Source organism: Meleagris gallopavo, chromosome 5 (genome assembly GCF_905368555.1).
Source record: "Meleagris gallopavo chromosome 5, MGAL_WU_HG_1.1, whole genome shotgun sequence".
Lineage (NCBI taxonomy): Eukaryota > Metazoa > Chordata > Aves > Galliformes > Phasianidae > Meleagris > Meleagris gallopavo.
This window is the reverse complement of record NC_139408.1, coordinates 22,941,412-22,959,397: the sequence shown is the minus strand read 5'-3', so window position 1 is coordinate 22,959,397 and position 17,986 is coordinate 22,941,412. Positions and strand designations below refer to the sequence as shown.

Here is a 17,986-nt window from a genome sequence, read left to right as displayed (position 1 = left end):
CATTCTTCTTAACTTCCACTGGATAACACTGACATCAGTGTAACACCTCATGTAGAATTATAAAAACCATATGGAAGTATGTGAAGCAAAACGTCAGCATGCTGAGCTTTAGCAAAGGTTTTGTTTGGTGTGATAAGAACAAAGCCCTTCTTCCCACCCAGGTCCCAGCAAACCAGGAGCATCAAGATATTAGTAAAGCTGTTGAATAAAGATGAGTTGGACTTCCTAGCTGATAGGTTACTCCTGCAGTGGGAAACCATTATCCTAACTACCACCCTCAGATAAACACAAAGAGGATGGTGAGTTGGGGTAGCATTTGTAGTGAGAGCCCAGTGGACGACGTAGGGGATCAAAACAGAAAACAGTATTATTTCAAATGATACTTCAGTGTGAAAAGCTGCCATATAGGCTAGTGAATGTTTATGACTGATGTTCATTTTCAGATACACTTTGCACAGAAGGCATTGGAGAAACTCAAGTTTGATTTTCAGAAGTTTTCGTTTCAAACGCTATGGACTAGAATGCTCTGGACATATCTGGAAGAATACTGGTGTAGATGGGTAAAGACAAGGAACTCACCCATTGTTGCCAACACTGCCTCATTGGCATGAGTACACAAGCCTCGCCTAGCATCTTTGTCAGAGCAGCTAAATGACAAAAGGACACAATTAGAATCACAGAATAACCAAAGTTGGTAGGGACTCATGAGGATCTTTGAGTCCAACTCCTGGAGTATTCTGAAAGTAGTACCAAAGGTATCAAAAGACAGAATGGGTCAGGCTAGCACTGAAATTCCTTACACTTCCAATTCAACAACAAAAGCCTTCCTTTTTCTTCTCCAGTATACTTTTTTTTTTCCTCTAGGCAGTACGAATTTGCAAGCTGTAGGGAATTTGCAGAAAAAAACGCAACAGACTGCTGTTTCCTCTAATTTTAGAACCTAGGAGTTGATAAATAAATCAAACGAATGGCATGGACTCAGGAGGATTCTAACACTTCATTGTGTCTGGTCTGGAGCTGGAATAACCTCTTTTGGGTAGGGACAGCTAGAGAGGGCTTGAACTTAAACAAATAATAACTTTCACACCCCAATTCCAAGAGAACAAGAGTACTTACTTCCCTTCCTCTTCTTCCAGAGATGTAAGAGGCTTGGTTGTTGAGGTACCTATTCTGCCAGGTGGTGTCTGACTTCTCTCACTGGTGATCTCAGGACCAAAGGGCACCACACCAGGAACTAAGACAACACAGAGAAAAAATAAACAGGACCCCAACTTTGTGGAATAGGTGAACAAGTCTGGTGAGCTATAGAGAGATTCTGAAATGTGAAGCATAAGAACTTGTATCAGCAGCTTTCCCATTGCAAACCCAGCTCGTCAGTGAAAAGGACAGAAGAAAGCTCTGCTGCTCACAGCAGTCTTACTTTAAGAATAAGGCTTGCACAAGTTCTTCTAGTGGAGAACTTCAGATGCTGGTTGCCATAGATGAATGATTGATGCATAAATAGTGGCAATGGCTAGTACTCAAGTGATGCTCACAAAACTCACCAGTAGAACAGGGTCGCCCATCTGGTTCATCTGGGCATGCACAGACAAAGTCAGAAGCTCTGGCAAAGCAGAGGTGAGTGCAGCCTCCATTGTTCACTCCACAAGCATTAGTACCTGGAAGGAAGAAAAAATTTAAAATTTCTTGCAGCTATCTAGGTAGGAGCTCTGAGCAGCAACTTTTTTCCTGCTCAGGCAGACACTTCCTAGAAATGCAGCAAATTACTATCCTCTGGTACATGCCCTACATCTGATTGCTAAGAAAGCTGTGATAATAGCGAGACAATCTTGATAGGAAGGCACTGGAAATTAATAGAGAGCAGTTCAGTCACCACAGTTAAAAACAAGCTTATGTTATTCTGTCTTTAACACAGTGTCAGATGAATAATACAGAAAGTGATGTTTGCTGATCAAAGCTGTAAGAGAATACAGTCAAGACATACTTGGCTGAAATGTCATGGTTATAAAGAACATGCCCAGAGAAGATACATTAACAGTTTACATCCAAGGAAAGACACCAACTTCACTTGACATCTACAATAGCACAGTGGTTCTAAATTTTCCTTTTGCATCCATTTATCATTTGCCCAAATGAAGGCCCTCCTATTTACCTGTCTGTCTTTGAGGGGAAACCACAATGATATCCATCAACCCCTCAACATTGGCCAGGACTGTCTCTTTGTTCCGCCCAGAGTATTTGTCCACTCTCTGTATAGACTTGGTTTGCCAGTCGGTCCAATATATCCATCTATCCTGCTACTCAGGGAGATAGCATGGAGGGAAAAAAAAAGAAAAAAAATGATCAGAACCATTAGGATGTTTAGCCACACAGACACAGAATACCCATCAAAAACATATCCCAAGGCCCAAGGCCCAAAGAAAGACCTTCTCAACCCCTTCTCATAAAGATGACAACTATCTACACTCTACATATTTTCATACATTTTCATACCTTCTCCTGTTAACTCCACAGAAGAGTAGCTATTAGCCCCTCAGCTGTCTCTGTTTACCACAGACTACAACAATTGCTTGTCCCCACACTCCACTACTGTCCAAACTCATCAACACAGCAGAGAGAATGGTAGCAGCATGGGGAGGAAATCTTTTTACCTGAGTCAGAGCAAAGGGATGTGACACCTGGCTGACCAGCACTTGCCGTAGCTTCCCATTGAGATCACAACTCTCTATGCGATCAAGATGCGCATCCACCCAGTATATCCTGGAGGAACAGGGCAAGAGGTGAGCTTCCACTTTTTTACTTTCTAGTCATTTTCTAGCCAAGATTGATTGGACGGAACAAATTACTTCACAAAACCAAGTTAGGAAAGCTAAAGAAAATTCATTATGTCTCTTAATTCTATACAGGTAAAGCAAATTATTTCACTGACCTCCTGGTGTCGTAATCCAAGGTCAAGCCATTTGGCCATCCTAGGTCAGTGTTGATCAGGATTTTACGTTCAGAGCCATCCAAGTTTGCCCGTTCAATTTTAGCAACATGACCCCAATCTGTCCAGAAGAGGTACCTAATGAGATAAAAAGCAAATGCAACAAGAAAAGAACATTTCGCTCAATCTACTGAAAATTTTATTTACCAATTAAATTGCCACATTCTCCAGTTTCAAAAAAAGCTCACGTGCTCTCTAGGTTGTGACTCCCAACTATCTGTCCAATCTTAAAATCTACTGTCTGTTCAATTTCCTCTGTTGCTCAGTCAGACCCTGGCTGGTGCCTACAGATGCAGACAGCACATCTGTTTTTCCACTCACATCCTTCCCCTCCAATCTGCCTCCGTACAGCCATTCTTCCCTGTCCCACCAATACCCCATACCTACCCCTTCTTGGGAAAGACAGCAATGGCTCGGGGCTCATCCAGACTGTTGTTGATCAGCACTTTCCTGGAGCTCCCATCCAGTCTAGCTACTTCAACAGTATTGCGTCCTGTGTCTGTCCAGTAGAGGTTCCTAGCAACCCAGTCCACTGCCAGACCATCTGTAGTCTTCAGGCCCTGACCAATAACAGTTTCCATGTTGCTGCCATTCAGATCAGACCGCCTGGATGGAAATAAAAGACAAGTGGATGATAGTGAGGAATGGTTAGTTCCTGATGGCGATCACACAAGGAACTCCCCCTAACCACAGGGGGGTACATACTGCTACTTCCCAAATATCTTTTTCCCCATAATCTCCAGGAGGTTAAATACACCTTCAGCATTTAGTTCAACAATACATATGATGTTGTGTGCCACAGACTAGGTTTGAGCAGTGGTATATTGACATCTCATGGTCCCCTCAACTTAATGGCACTCCACAGCTTGCTGTGGCACAGCTAGCACACATAGCTAGTGACCTGGGCAACGGCCAAGTAGATCATTGGCACTCACCTGATGACATCAAGAAAAACATCTGTGTAGTAAATCTTGCCATCCACACTGTCATAGTCCAGAGAAATGACATTGTTCAGCTCAGGGACAGGGATGTGCACATCTGTGTGGTCACTGGTATCCAGTGAGATACGACGAATGGAAGCACGGCTAGAGAAAAGCAGGTAGGTCTCTGGAGAAGAGTCACATGTCTGCTCATCTCGTTTCAGCTGGATGCCAGTGGGGCAGGCACAGGAGAATCCAGTGGGGTGAGGCAAGCAAAGGTGGGAGCAGCCACCGTTACGAACTCCACATTTATTAAAGCCTTAGGAATTAGGGAAAGCACAGCTTTAGGATCAATGTGTTTCCAAGAGACCAAAGCTTAATTTTAAAGGCTACATACATGCATAACCTGCTAGCAATTGAGTTCAGCCTCTCTGAGAATCTACAGCTCTTCATAATTTTCTCTTGGAAAAAGAACTGGCCAAATGCTGATAGATTCACAGAATTGCAGCTGATCTTTATCATAGCTGCAAAGAAATAATGCTGACTGAAAGATCCCACCCTGTGAAGAAGCAGCACGACAATGCACCAGAGGCCAGACTGACAAAGAAGCTTCTGTTTCAAGTTAGCTACACACAGCGACAAATAAACAAAGGCATCAGAGAAGCCTGTTGCAAGTGTTTGACATATTAGGGTCATGTCTTAGGGTTTTGCTGTTGTTTTTTTAAATTGAAAAACCAGCACATATTTGTTTGGAGTGGATAAGTACAGAAGGTGCAGGGAACAGGAGGAGAAGCCCAAAAGGAGCAGAGTGGGGGAAACATAACAAGGATATATGATGGCTGGAGTTTCTAATAGCTTGAAGTTATACTGTAAAGTTATATGTCAAGAGCAATGTTCTACTGTTAGCAGCTACAGCAGAAGCAGTACGGAGTTTTCTGTAGAAGTACGCACTGGGGAAATTCCACTGAAATAAAGCAACAACTCAGACTCAAGAACAAGGAGGTAAGATGAGATTGTATAGGATCCCCAAAGAATAACATAAGGAATCTGGCTCTAGCACAGAATAGTTTGAAAGTATGATATATTAATATCAGCTAAAGCAGCATTGATTTTGTAGAACAAAGAAGATGAAGCCTGCAACGGCTGGGCAAAAAAATTATTAGAACTAAGGTTTCAACAACGAGCTTAAGAGGAACGAGCATCTTTTGGAGTTAAAAAAGAGAGAGTCCATTCCCAGTAGACTCAGGTGAAATGCAACATGGCATGACTCATTCAATCCTCTTAAAAAAGGCCCTGATGTGTGTGAGAATGAGACTGTCTGTACAATCCAGCGTAGGAAATGGAATGAAGGAGAAGAAAGGAGTGCAGTAAGAAATAAACAACAGATGTATGGAGCTGGATAAACAGGAAAAAGTTTAAAAATAGTTACACAAGAGAGAAGAAGAAAAGAAAAACTGATTCTGGTGCTCTACTTTTATCACTCATGCTTCCTCAAAGGACTCCTTCCAGTGACAGATTTCAAGGGCTACTGTCACCACAGTCATACACTACTCATTTGGGAACAGCCTACTCACCGAGGGGCCGTGCCCTATCAACAGCTTGAATGTCCATGAGGCCAGGCAGGTTTGCCCTCACCAGGATGACATTGGCACCACTGTCCTTGTCAGCTCTGTGAATGCTGCGAGTTTGCCAGTCGGTCCAATAGATGTAAGAGTCCAGCAAAGTGAGGCCATAGGGGTGTTGCACTGGGGACAGCAGGGTGCGGCGGTTAGCACCATTGAGATCTGCAGCCTCAATACGCTGAAGAAAGAAGCAAGTACATCAGCCCCACACTCAAAACACTGATGACTAACAATGACTACAACAAGTGGCAACCAGAGCCTGAATTAGTGATGATATTCCTCTCCACCCTCCCAGAGCCCAAGCACTCAAAAAAGCTTATATTCTCCTTGTTCTTTCCACAGCTTGCTCAAGGGTTTCAAAACAGCCTCCAGGCTGCCACAAATCCAATGACAAACAATGCCTAAGAACAGAATCAGACCTCAGTGTGTGCGTCAGCCCAGAGCAGCTGGGATCCAGCCTTATCCACTGCCAGTCCGTTGGGCCAGCCCAGGTTGTTGCTGATCAAAACCACACGTCCTGAGCCATCCATCCCAGAGCGTTCCAGCTTGGCATTCTCACCCCAGTCTGTCCAGTACATATAGCTAGGGAAAAGCAGCAAGCGTTATGGAAATAGAGGTAAGAAGTTGTGTTCCAATCCCTAGATAATCCTCCTGACAACACTAACCCCATCTCATGGTATAAGGCTATTGCCCGTGGGCTGTCCAGATTCTGCCAGACCAAGACTTTCCTCATAGAGCCATCAAGATTGCCCACTTCAATACGATTTGTTCCTGTATCTGTCCAATATATCTTCCTGCCAATAGCATCCACAGCCAGCCCATCTGTAGTCAAGAGACCTGAGAAAACACAAAGGTGTATCAATCACTTCTCATTCTCTCGGCTTAGTCAGGAACTTCCGATATTGCCTTTGTGCTCCTCATCAAGATGCTTTAGGCTTTGCCCCCCTTCCACCAAAAACTTAAAGAGATTACTCCACCAGAGAATCTCATCTCTCTTTTCACCCTGCACAGAGGCAAGAGGACAAAAATCACTCTTACCTGTGGTGATGATGTCCTCAAATTTGGAGCCATCAAGGGCAGCCCGGCTTATTTTTCGCAGTGTGCTGTCTGACCAGTAAACCTTTCCTGGGTTGAAGAAGAGAAACCTAAATAAATGACTAAAATCCTTAGCAGTTCAGACCCAGGTGTCTGACTACCAGCTAGGCAATTTGAGACAGACGTGACTACAGAGAAATAACAGCAGCACAAGGCTGTTCTATCACTAGAGTGATAGAAGAGTACAAATTATCATGTTCCAGTCATCCCCAAAAGGTGTGTACATGCAGGCTATTAGAATAGATTTCTGCTATTCTAATAAGATGAGCTTTACAGAAGGTACATATAATACTTTTTAAGCTAGTAGAAGAGTTTCACATTTTATTTCTCAGAATGTCCCAGAGGAGAGCAATCAGATCTTACTATACAACAGGTTTACATCAACGCAGCATCAGATTCTAGTATAAACCAACAGCCACTGTCTCAGCTCTACTGCAGTAGCAGGCTTTGGTTGGTGGAAAGCATTCTTAAATCCAAAATGCACAGGGATCCCAGTCAATACAGCACACAACTTTTTCCATTCAGTTGGGGTTGTCCTCATATAAGAACATCCCCATCAAGAAAGGAACATTTTCACCACATAATAGAAAAAAAAGTCTATTCAAGTTCACAATCTACAGTAAAATTTGCACCCTGATCTCTACTCAGACACTGAAGTCTGAGTATCTGAGTATCTACTCAGATACTGAAGTCACTTATTGCCTTTCAAACAGGCAGTTGGATACACTATGAAGTTCAGACCTTCATGAGGATCCACTCCAATTGCAATGGTGTTTTTCATGGTGACATTGACTGAAACAACGACATCCGCAAAGTAGGGAATATCCAGAGAGACCATCCGTATGTCAGTCCTTCTGGCAAAGATCAGAAAGCTGGTCATTCCTGCAGAGAGTTGAAAATAAACTGCTTTCAGTGAGAAAAAAAATCATGCAGTTTCAGATATAATTTGTTGAGCATTCTGGAGCTGACATCCATCTAAGTGGAAAAGGGGAAGTCACAGATCTCTGCCTATGGGAGTCTGGGCACAAGAGCTATACTGAGTGACATGAAATGCTTCTTCATTTCCAAGTTGAAAATGAGTGTACTCATGGAAGAGTTGATTCTGGTAAAGAGTGGGAACAGGAATTAGGAATCAGTTTTCCTATTAAGGAGTGTGAATGGATGTACCATGGCCTGAAATCAGGAGTTTTTTGCAATCCTCAAAATAAGGGTCAAGAGGAAGATGTACAGAACTACTAAAGAATATAGCACCTGATAACTAAGGAATCCACTTCAAGATTAGAGCAAAAATATGGGCAAAATGTGACATCTGGTTTAGCTGCCAAATGCAATTTCAAGAACAATTTCTTCTGCAACAATACAGTTATCAAATTGTTTCTTTATAGTATTTCTCTGTCACACTGAAAGTACAGACATCAAGATTGGCTTTTCAAGCAGGTAAAGCAGGTAAGCGCATAAAAGCAAATTTTGTTCTCTAACAGGGAAGGGACCAGAATGTAGTTGTGATCCACCCCCAATGAAAATCTTACAGAATGGACTCACCAGTGGAACACGTCTTGCCATCAGACTGTAGGTTGATCCCAGTAGGACAGGTACAGCTATAACCTTTTGGAAGAGGTGCCAGAAGGCACAGGTGACTGCAGCCTCCATTATTAACTTCACACGGTGTATGTACTATAGGAAAGATAACAGGAACCCATACAGCAGCAGGATGGGCAGAAGAAAGGGATCTATCAGCTACAGAAATGCATTCTAAAATGTTCTTAAATACCAAGCTGCAAGTTATTCTCATGCTCTCATATTCCATGACTTAAGGCATTGAGGGCTGACAGACAGCTCAGCTCCTTTCAGGAGGCAGTGACATATACTACAGACTGAATAAACTCTAAGCTCAGTGTAGCTTGGGGTGAGTTCTGTACCTGGTGGCCTATGCCGGTGGAAAACATGAATATCCATAAGATTCTCCAGATTGTCCTGCAGCGTTTCCCGTGCCTGCCCAGTCCTTCTATCTGCGCTCTGGATGCTTTTGGCCTGCCAGTCTGTCCAGTAGATTCTCTCGCCATAAAGAGTAAGTCCAAACGGGTGAGGCAGATTGCTCCCAATCAGCACCTAGTCAGATCACCCCCAATCCCCCCAAAAAACATTACTAAATGTCGCTAAGGAAAAGAGGCTTCCCTTGCCCCTTCTCAACATCAAAATGTACAGACACAGCACAAGCAGTGATGGGGCAACATGAGCCCTCAAACAGAGATTCCCTCAAACATAGGTTACAACTGAAAGGGAACTTCTCTCCTGGTGAAAGCAGTTCAGCATGTCTTGATTTGGAAGATTTCACTTTCAACTGGAAAGAGAGGCAGGGGCCATCAGCACTCTGTGCTCTAGGACTCACGCTCCCAGACTCCCTCCTGAAAGATGTTTTCCGTACCTTCCTGTTGCTACCATCCAGACTGGCATATTCAATGGTCTTCATGCCCGCATCTGCCCAGTACAAGCGCTGTGACTCATAGTCAATGGCCAAGCCATTAGGCCACGTCAAGTTGGAGGAAATGATCACCAAGCGATTTGAAGCATCCATACCAGCGCGCTCAATTTTTGGGTTGGCTCCCCAGTCAGTCCAGTACATGAATCTGAACACAAGGCCAAGATAGAAGTGAATACGTGAAGTCTGTAACTGCCATTACAGTTGGACACTGACTTTAGTGAGAAGTAAGAGCCTGGTGCCTTCAGCAGCTAGCAAAAACCAGCATGAGACTAACATCATACTCATGTTCAGCCTTGGGTTTTTGTATTATGCCTGAAATTATACTCAAACTGATATCCCTTCCACAGCCCATGCGCTGGCCTTATTAAAACATGGAGGATAAAGTTACAGATCTAATAACTAACCAATTATTTACCAGTCTTCACCATTAGCCCTTTGTACTGTTGCTGCACTGGTGTTTCAGTAATCCACTCAAGGAAACTATGGCACACTTATTTCTATCCATGCAGTTCCCAGCTCCACACTCTTGTAAGAAGCAAAATCTTTTATTGAAACCATTTGTTTCTGTTAACCTACCAAGTGTTGCTTTCCGTGGTGCATTTGATCATTCAGTACTCCCACTGACACAATGCTTTGAAGCAAATGAGTCACTACTGTCACATTGTGCTTAAGATCAGCCCTAATTTACACCTGCGGAGATCCTTCTGTTTCAACCGTGGTTAATAAACAGAGTACTTGAGTATAAATTCAACATAGACGTGAAACGATTAAATGGAAACATCTTGTTTGCCTAATTCACAACATTTTCTGTACCAGATCTTTAGTTGTTAGATACCAAGGATAAACAAATAAAAATATCTGACTGCTCTCGCAGCATGAAACGCAGTTACTCCAGCTTATCTTGTTCCACTAACATCCAAAATCAGGTCTCTAATTTCAGACTTCAGCAGAATGTAGAACAAAGGTGTCAGAGAGATAATTGCATTAAATCAAAACACTTTAACGTCTTAAGACAGAAAAGAATTTCCCTGTCACCCCAGAAAAAAGAATCTCTCACCCTCCAACAGGGTCCACTACGATATCTCTAGGTCTGTCTAGGTTCTCCCAGATCAGAACAGTCCTCATGGTCCCATCTGTGTTGGAGACCTCTATTCGATCTGTTCCTACAAATTGAGAGAAAGAAATAGGCAACACCTCTGAAATAACAATAGATAAGGTAAACACTATCCATAAAGCAATGCTTTCTTCTCCATCCCCCATCTCTTTCCCTGTCTGGAAGATAAATAAGAAATGTGGCTCAAAGTATCACCCCCGTCACCTGTGTGATTGTGACTGGTGCCAAGTTCTGTGTCAGTGCAAGTCAGCACTTTCCTAAGCTATCAAAGTATCTATACAGTATAGACATAGGACAACAGCTGGAGAAGAATCACCTTTCTTACATCTCTTCGAACTCATACTCCGACAGGGAAATAACTTCAAATCCTATCTGCTGCATCCCAAGATGTAGTGTTGGAAGATATGATGTGAACACGCACAGATACAAGCTTTGTAGCAAGAGAGCAGTGGAACTTGACTTCTGCTATAATTCTAAAGAATTAGCACCAGGAACACTATGAAGAGAGGTTAACTAATGCTTCCACTTCAACCTCCCCTTTGTTTATGGGACTTTGATTTCATGTGGGCTTTTTTGCTAGACAGAAATAGACAAATTTGTAATGAGGAAGAGAACCATTCAGCTGTTACTCAGTTTTCATTACTCATAATGGAGACTGAAACTCCAGTAAAGCAGAGGAGCCCAGTACCTGCATCAGTCCAGTACAGTTTGTTGGTGACCCAGTCAATTGCCAGTCCAGCTGGACTTTCCAGGCTGGTATCCACCACAACCTAAATAAAAACAAAAACAAGAGAATCCTTAGTGAGATCAGACCCTAGTGAAAAGGCACTAACCCTAATGCACTACTCATTCACAAACATGACAAAAGACAGAAGTTCAAGCAAAACAATAAGATATGAGAGAGAGCATTAAGGACTTACTAGTTCAAATAAGTTTTATGCTTGAAGTTATACATGTTTTTTATGTCTGTTCAAAACACAACTCCAACTCTTGAATTCTGTTTGCCTCATTAATGATAACAATAGCGTAAGGGCATGTGCAAGTCCCAAGGCATGCAGCTCTTGTTACAATATTGTATGTAACAGAAAATGCAACACATCTTCCTCTCAGATTCTACGGCTACAACAGAGGATTCAACCACAGCTTGTAAATCAACATGCTTTTTCCCACTTTAGGGTTTTCCAGATAAACAGGAACCTACACCAAACTTGTGTTTTAAGTGTTCACTGATGTCAGAGCTCACTATTGCCAAAACTAGGCAAATCAATGAACAATAAATCCAACATGAACTACAGTTCCTTAGGAAGCCAGTGTTCCCTAATGGCTTCAAGTCTGATGCACAAGGAGTTTCCTGGCTAGATGGTCTCCACACATAGTTAACCACTGTACCTCCTGGCCTGATCCATCCCATTTTGCTCGGCTGATTGAGTCGGTGCTAACATCTGTCCAGTAGACATAGTCATCCTTTGAGTCCCAGTCCAGAGCCACTGCGCTGCGCACATCAGCAAGGGGGATGACATCATCTGACAGGTCATCTGTGTCAAAGCTGATCCGACGGATGTCCATCCTTCGGGCAAAAAGCAGGAACTTGTCAAGACCTGATCAAAGGTCGAAAGGTCTCCTTTTAATTTCTCTAAGTTCAACAACACAGTGATAGACACAGACAATTCCCTGCTATATCCAAACCTAATCATTTACATCATCTCTCATTGACAGGTCACAGCCCAAGATGTGTATTGCATCTTGATAGCAAAAATTATCATCTTATAAGGGACTGGGATCAGCGTAGGAGTGAAGAACTGCATCCTGGGGTAATCTTTGCTAAGGGAACAAATTCAACCATATTCTTAAAAAAATGGCATAGGTGTATTTCCAAATTAAACAGCTTTGCCATGTCTTGAGAATCTAGGACAACAGTTGGTCTAATTCTCCCACATGGCTGCAAACTAAGAGAAACTCTGGCAGTCAACAAGGTTGAATATCTTGGCCATCACTGACCCAGCTCCTATGGAAGCTTTAGGAAAAGCTTTGACAGGCAGTGTGGCATTAGTAGCAGCCCTGATGTAAGGACCTATGGACTGAGCTTCTCTGCACCCCACCCATCCAGCCTAGTGAAAGGAATGGGAATGCGGAACAAAGAAATGCCTCAAAAAGGAGAGGGCCCTTAATATTATCCATCCATCTAGCTGTATCTTCTTGGAAGAAACCGTTGCATATTCCCATGACCAACCCTCTGCCACCCACAAAACATCTGGACACGCAGGCTGTGGTCCCACCTCACTTACTCTGAGCGCAGGCATGGCTGCTGGTCTTGCGGAAGCCAGTGGGACAGGCGCAGGTGTAATCCTTGCTGCTCGGCAGGCACAGGTGTGTACAGCCCCCATTGTTGGCCCCACAGCGGTTTCTCCCTGCTCAAGTAGCCAAAGACAAAAATAACCACGCATAAGGCAAAGAGCAAAAAGAAGGGGAAAAATACCAACCAAGGTTCAAAGCCCCGCGTGAATGAGTTAACTTGTCTACGCAGACACTGAGAATAAGAAGTCAAATTAAAGCACCAACTCCATTTTTAGGAGTCAGTATAGTAGAAAAACATTTAAGTAAGTATACTTCCCACACAGATTACAGTAATTTAAAAGGATTATGGGAAGTGTCAGTCATTGCTAGCGCTCACTTATGTTCCTCCTATCTCTCCCCAAACAGTCATGAGCTGTTTCTCACTGCAAAGCATTCACCTCTGAGTGTCAGCAGGGGGAGCTGCGGTAAAACATAGCACAGGGTTACCGCCGCTGAGGCACCTAAACTGAGCTGCTGGATGGAGCAAATGCCGCAGCAGCCCCGGACAGAAGTGGGGGATGCATCAGTACCCTCGGTTCAGGCTTGACATCTCTCTGCTTTAAAGGGTGGGTGGCAGCAACAGTTCTACCAGCAGCTCAAATTGGTCTCTACTCTCTCTGCAGTTACCTGCTGGCTGACGCTGAGGATGCAGTGTGTGAATGTCCATGGGGAAGTGGAGTTTGTTTCGGATGATCTCCTGGTTCTTGCCTGTGAATTTGTTGGCACTGTTAATGCTCTTGGTGTGCCAGTCCGTCCAATACAAACTGTCCTCAAACACGGTGATAGCAAATGGGTGTGGAAGGCCTGCAACAGACATCCAATATGGGGTTTCCATCATGTTCAACAGGACTTGTGCTAGCAGAGAGCAAGGGAACTCTTACCAGTATCCCTTAAGCACTGCCACAGTCAATCTGCTCAAATTCACCATACACTAATGTGACAAGATACTTCCTCTCTCCTGTCCATTGATGTCTGGGTAGCAAAGCCCATCCCTTATTAGTGGCAGAATTCATCCCACAGCAATTAAAAAATAAATAACCATAGAATAACAAGTCACCTACAAGCAGGTGGCTCTGAAGCTCAGCTAAGCACCATGCCTTCTTTGTTGCAGAGAACATTTCCATTACTTACCTTGGCTAATAACAGCTTTCCTATTCCGTCCATCGAGGTCGGCCCTCTCGATGACGTGGTGTTTGGCATCCACCCAGTACATCCGATGCCCTGCATAGTCAATGGTCAGTCCGTTGGGCCAGAAGAGGTGTGTATCCGCAATGATGCGCCGATTAGAGCCATCCATGTTGGAATACTCAATGCGGGGAGTGTTGCCCCAGTCAGTCCAATAGATTGTGCTGGAGTGGGCAGGGAGACAAAGATTAGAATACTAACGTCCCACCTAATGCACACTGCAACACTTCCTATCAGAGCAAAACAATGTTGATCCTGTGACCTCGTGCATGAGAATGGGTTCCATACATGGGAGAAGCAACAGATAGAAAGGTAACACCCAGCACTTTCAGGCTGTTGAAAGCTGAAGAGTCCAGAGTAGGACTAAAGCTCTGAAAGCCCTCAGAACCCTTGCAAAGCTTCCCAAACTACAGGTACCAAGCAAGGAGCTTGCACCCAGGAGCACCACAGTGACCATTGTTCACCCAACCCTTGCATGGAAGGCTCACTGAGAACTCAAGTTTTCACTCACCCCTCCATAGGATGGAGGGCAATCGCCCGGGGTTTCTCCAGGTTCTGCCACAAAAGCACCTTCCTGTGAGTACCATCCAAGTTTGCTACTTCAATTCGAGATGTTCCAGAGTCTGTCCAGTATAATTTGTCATGTATCCAGTCAATAGCAAGTCCACCTATCTCCAGGGGAGAATGAAGCACAGAATGAAATAAGGAGCAGGCTCTGCTCAGAAAAAATGTTCCCTTTCCTTCTTAGCCTCAAGAAAGGCCCAATTCTGTCCTCTTATCTTATTTATTCTCTGTCAGCAGAGATAAATTCCAGGGGGACAATTATCTCACATTCCATTCAGCCCAGTCCAGTGCTTAAGGAGATGTATTCTTTTTTGAACACAGGGTACCTACTTATCTCCACTCACCCATCCCTATTCTCACACCATAGACAGGGAACAAGCTTTTGCCTTTTTTGTGGTGACGCACCTGGGCTCTCCAGACCTGTAGAAACCACTTCTTCCACATTGCTACCATTCAGATTGGCCCTCATTATGCGATCCAGAGTGACATCAGACCAAAATACCAGCTCCTTGCTGTGGTGGAAGTCAAGGGCAATGGCATTTTCCAAGTTGTTCAGGAGCAGTGTATACTCTGAGCGATGAGGCAAGACTTGCCGGATATCAATTCGATTGGCAAAGAGCAGCACTGGCTCTGGCCCTGAGGATATATGAGAAGACAGCATTAGAGTACTTTGATAGGGTCCTGCCTACTATTGCCTTTACTACAAGTCTCAGAACACAGTCTTGCAGCGTTGGTAGTAAGAAACCAACACCCAATTACAGAACAGCTCAGACAGCTCCTTTCCTAACCCTACACATATTTCTACTTTGAAAATGAGCAGTTTTTAAACTTTTGGCAAATGTTCACTCAGCAAGATGTGATCAGTCCAGGTCCCATTTGAGCTCATCTCACCTGAAGCCATACCACTAGGCACACACTTGGCAGCAAGGTTATAGTCTCCTTTGTCTCTATCCACCTTCCAGCCATGCAAACACACAAGCTCTACCACACCTTCTACCGCAACCTCCAACCACAGCAGAACAGGACACAGTTAAAGTATGCCTCAGCCAGATATAAAGTAAGTCAGTAGATACTTGTACTGAAAAAAAAAAAAAAAATTGAAGTTCTTTATGAAAAAAGTTTGAGAGTTGGGTTTGTTTAGCTTGGAGAAGGCTCTAAGCAGACCTTATTGCAGCCTCCCAGTACTCGAAGGGAGCTTGTAAGCAGGAAGCAGAGTGACTTTTTACATTGTCTGTTAATTACAGCACAAGGGGAAATGGCTTTAAACAAAAAGAGGGGAAATTTAGGTTAGACATTAGAAAAAATTCTTTAGTTAGAGGTGATGAAGCACTGGAACAGGTTGCCCAGAGAAGCTGTGGATGCCCCATCTTTGGAGGTGTTCAAGGTGAGGTTGGATGAGGCTCTGGGGCAGCCTGACCTACTGACTGGCAACCCTGAGCTCAGCAGAGGAGTTGGAGCTTGATGATCTCTAAGGTCTCTTCCATTCTAAGCCATCCTATGATTCTTTATGGATTTCATTAGGGTAATTCCTAATTACGTTCTTATTTCCTGAAATTGAATTCCTAATTCATCAGCTTTTATATCTTGGGAGCTGAGGAATCAAGTTAAACAAATGTACAGATGCCCTTAAAAAACAGATGTCCTTACAGCAGCCACTCAGAAATGGTGACCAGCATCTAAGGTCAAACCAGAGCAAAGAGGTGTGATACAGCTTCACTGACAAGGAAGGACTGAGACACTTCCTGAACAGAAACAGGATGCTGTTTCTGTCTCAGGGTGTAGACCACCTGGAATGACAAGGAATAAGAAAAGAAAGCAGAGGCTGTCCTGCTGGCAAGGAAAGGAAACAGTGAAACACCACCCCACAGTCAAAATCATAAAATTTTCACAGGTTTTCACCAACAACCTAAGCATACCTAATATAAATCCAGGTACTTCCTTGTGTGTGAGCAGCATAATGTTGCCAGTGAAGCATTAAAGGCAAAGTTAAAAGAATTGAACCAACAAACATGCACTAGAGTAAGACTGAATTTCTGTTTACCTAGAGCTTTGCAGCTACGCTTGTCAGGGCGCAGCTCATAGCCTTGCTCACACCAGCACTGGAAGCCACCTTCACTGTTGGTACAGCCTTGGCTGCAGTAACCTTCCTCAGCACATTCATTCACATCTGCATGTTAGAGACAAAGGGATAAAATTACTATTATAAAATTAACAAGCCTAACAATCTCACCACAAGCTTGCTTCTGTCTTCATGCTCCAATTTGCACCCCATCATAGCTATCAACTCCAAGCACATCAAAGCAGCAGGGAAGAGGCTATTGCTCCAAAAACTCACCTTGGCATGACCGGCCATCTTCCAGAAGCCTGTAACCTGTATGGCAGGTGCACTGCACCATCCCTCGTACCATCTGGCACTTCTGAGCACAGCCACCATTGTTGATATTGCAATTCTCCTCCCCTGTTCGTGGACCTGTGAAAGCAATAGATGAAGACAACTGAGCTGAAACCACAAAGCAGCTGCTTGTGTTCTCAGCTGTTAAGTAGCAGTCACCCTCCAGAACAGGCTAAGCAAGACAGGGAGGATACAGGTTGTGCTGGAAGCTGCGTCTTTACACTCAGAAATGTCCCCTGCAGGCCACAACCCACAGGGAGCAGCTACTCCCAAGATCTGGACAATGACACTCAGAATAATATGGCTGGGGATTCACTATCTCTGCAAACAGACTTTGATACCTGAGAGTATAATCTTCTCCCCATTATTCCTTCTCCACAGTATGCAATTGGAAAACCACAAAGGTCAGCGTCCTCAGTCTTCAACCCACACTCCCTTCCATTAACACGGCCCAAGCTTTCTTCCTTACACACATCCTTCAGCAACACTAAATTGACTCCCACACACAGTGCCTCCATTTATATTTAAGACCTGACTTGCAGAACTTACGGCAATTTTGATGCGGGCTCTCATCACTGCCATCTCCACAATCATTTGCTCCATTGCAGAGCTTCCGTTGGCCAATGCAACGCCCATTCCCACACAGGAACTGGTCTGGAGCACACTGAGGGGTCCCTGCAATAGAGGAAGGGGAATGTAAGCACACCAGAGCTTACTGATAGAACAAAGGTCATGGGGAAGTAATGGATAAAGAACGTTTTCTAAGATTGGTTACAATCTTTATACATGAACAGAAATCCATTACTTCCTCTTTCCTTGAATTCAACTCATCTTCCACTTCATACTGCTCCAAATTTCTTTACATTGACTCAGAGGCTTGTTAGCTCTCCTCCAGACTGACTCCAATGCTGCTTTGCTGGAAGTTCAGCTATTTAGTTTCTCTCAGAATGACTTCAGAGTCTTAGCTTAATTCCCTTTGGTTCCAGATTCCACAACGTTCCTGAGCATGTGTCAGAGAGGAGCAAGTTTAATCATCCGAAATGCCAAACCAGCAAGGCTATGGATCTTAAACCTGCTGAGGAATGTGTGTCTTGTCCAGCACTAACTGCACTGTGACGGACTTGGAATGAGATTTACATGCATCCTTGAAATGTGAGCTCAGGCAACAGGATTTCACACATGAGCTACACACTTCAACTTCTGCTGTTGGCAGGGACACTACGGAATTCCTGAAAGTAAAGTAATGCTATTTGTAGGGACTCTGCCAATCTAATTGTTTCTTCAATGATAAC

The 17,986-nt window shown here is 43.8% G+C and overlaps 1 protein-coding gene across 1 annotated transcript in view; it reads right to left on the bottom strand.

Moving 5' to 3' along the window:
• LRP4 (LDL receptor related protein 4) overlaps positions 1-17,986 on the bottom strand; it is a 79,675-nt gene that overhangs the window by 5,833 nt on the left and 55,856 nt on the right. Inside the window, exons 9-35 of the mRNA XM_085224710.1 lie at positions 17,244-17,369; positions 16,638-16,772; positions 16,344-16,469; positions 14,708-14,938; positions 14,250-14,406; positions 13,685-13,902; positions 13,181-13,357; positions 12,505-12,630; positions 11,609-11,817; positions 10,908-10,989; positions 10,163-10,268; positions 9,049-9,250; positions 8,543-8,732; positions 8,166-8,297; positions 7,365-7,505; positions 6,567-6,653; positions 6,194-6,365; positions 5,948-6,110; positions 5,481-5,706; positions 3,922-4,225; positions 3,374-3,592; positions 2,930-3,064; positions 2,652-2,760; positions 2,153-2,297; positions 1,545-1,658; positions 1,117-1,234; positions 580-647 (exon numbers count right to left, since the gene is read on the bottom strand). Of these exons, the coding sequence (XP_085080836.1) occupies positions 580-647; positions 1,117-1,234; positions 1,545-1,658; positions 2,153-2,297; positions 2,652-2,760; positions 2,930-3,064; positions 3,374-3,592; positions 3,922-4,225; positions 5,481-5,706; positions 5,948-6,110; positions 6,194-6,365; positions 6,567-6,653; positions 7,365-7,505; positions 8,166-8,297; positions 8,543-8,732; positions 9,049-9,250; positions 10,163-10,268; positions 10,908-10,989; positions 11,609-11,817; positions 12,505-12,630; positions 13,181-13,357; positions 13,685-13,902; positions 14,250-14,406; positions 14,708-14,938; positions 16,344-16,469; positions 16,638-16,772; positions 17,244-17,369 (4,218 nt within the window). The remainder of the gene's footprint in view (positions 1-579; positions 648-1,116; positions 1,235-1,544; positions 1,659-2,152; positions 2,298-2,651; positions 2,761-2,929; positions 3,065-3,373; positions 3,593-3,921; positions 4,226-5,480; positions 5,707-5,947; positions 6,111-6,193; positions 6,366-6,566; positions 6,654-7,364; positions 7,506-8,165; positions 8,298-8,542; positions 8,733-9,048; positions 9,251-10,162; positions 10,269-10,907; positions 10,990-11,608; positions 11,818-12,504; positions 12,631-13,180; positions 13,358-13,684; positions 13,903-14,249; positions 14,407-14,707; positions 14,939-16,343; positions 16,470-16,637; positions 16,773-17,243; positions 17,370-17,986) is intronic.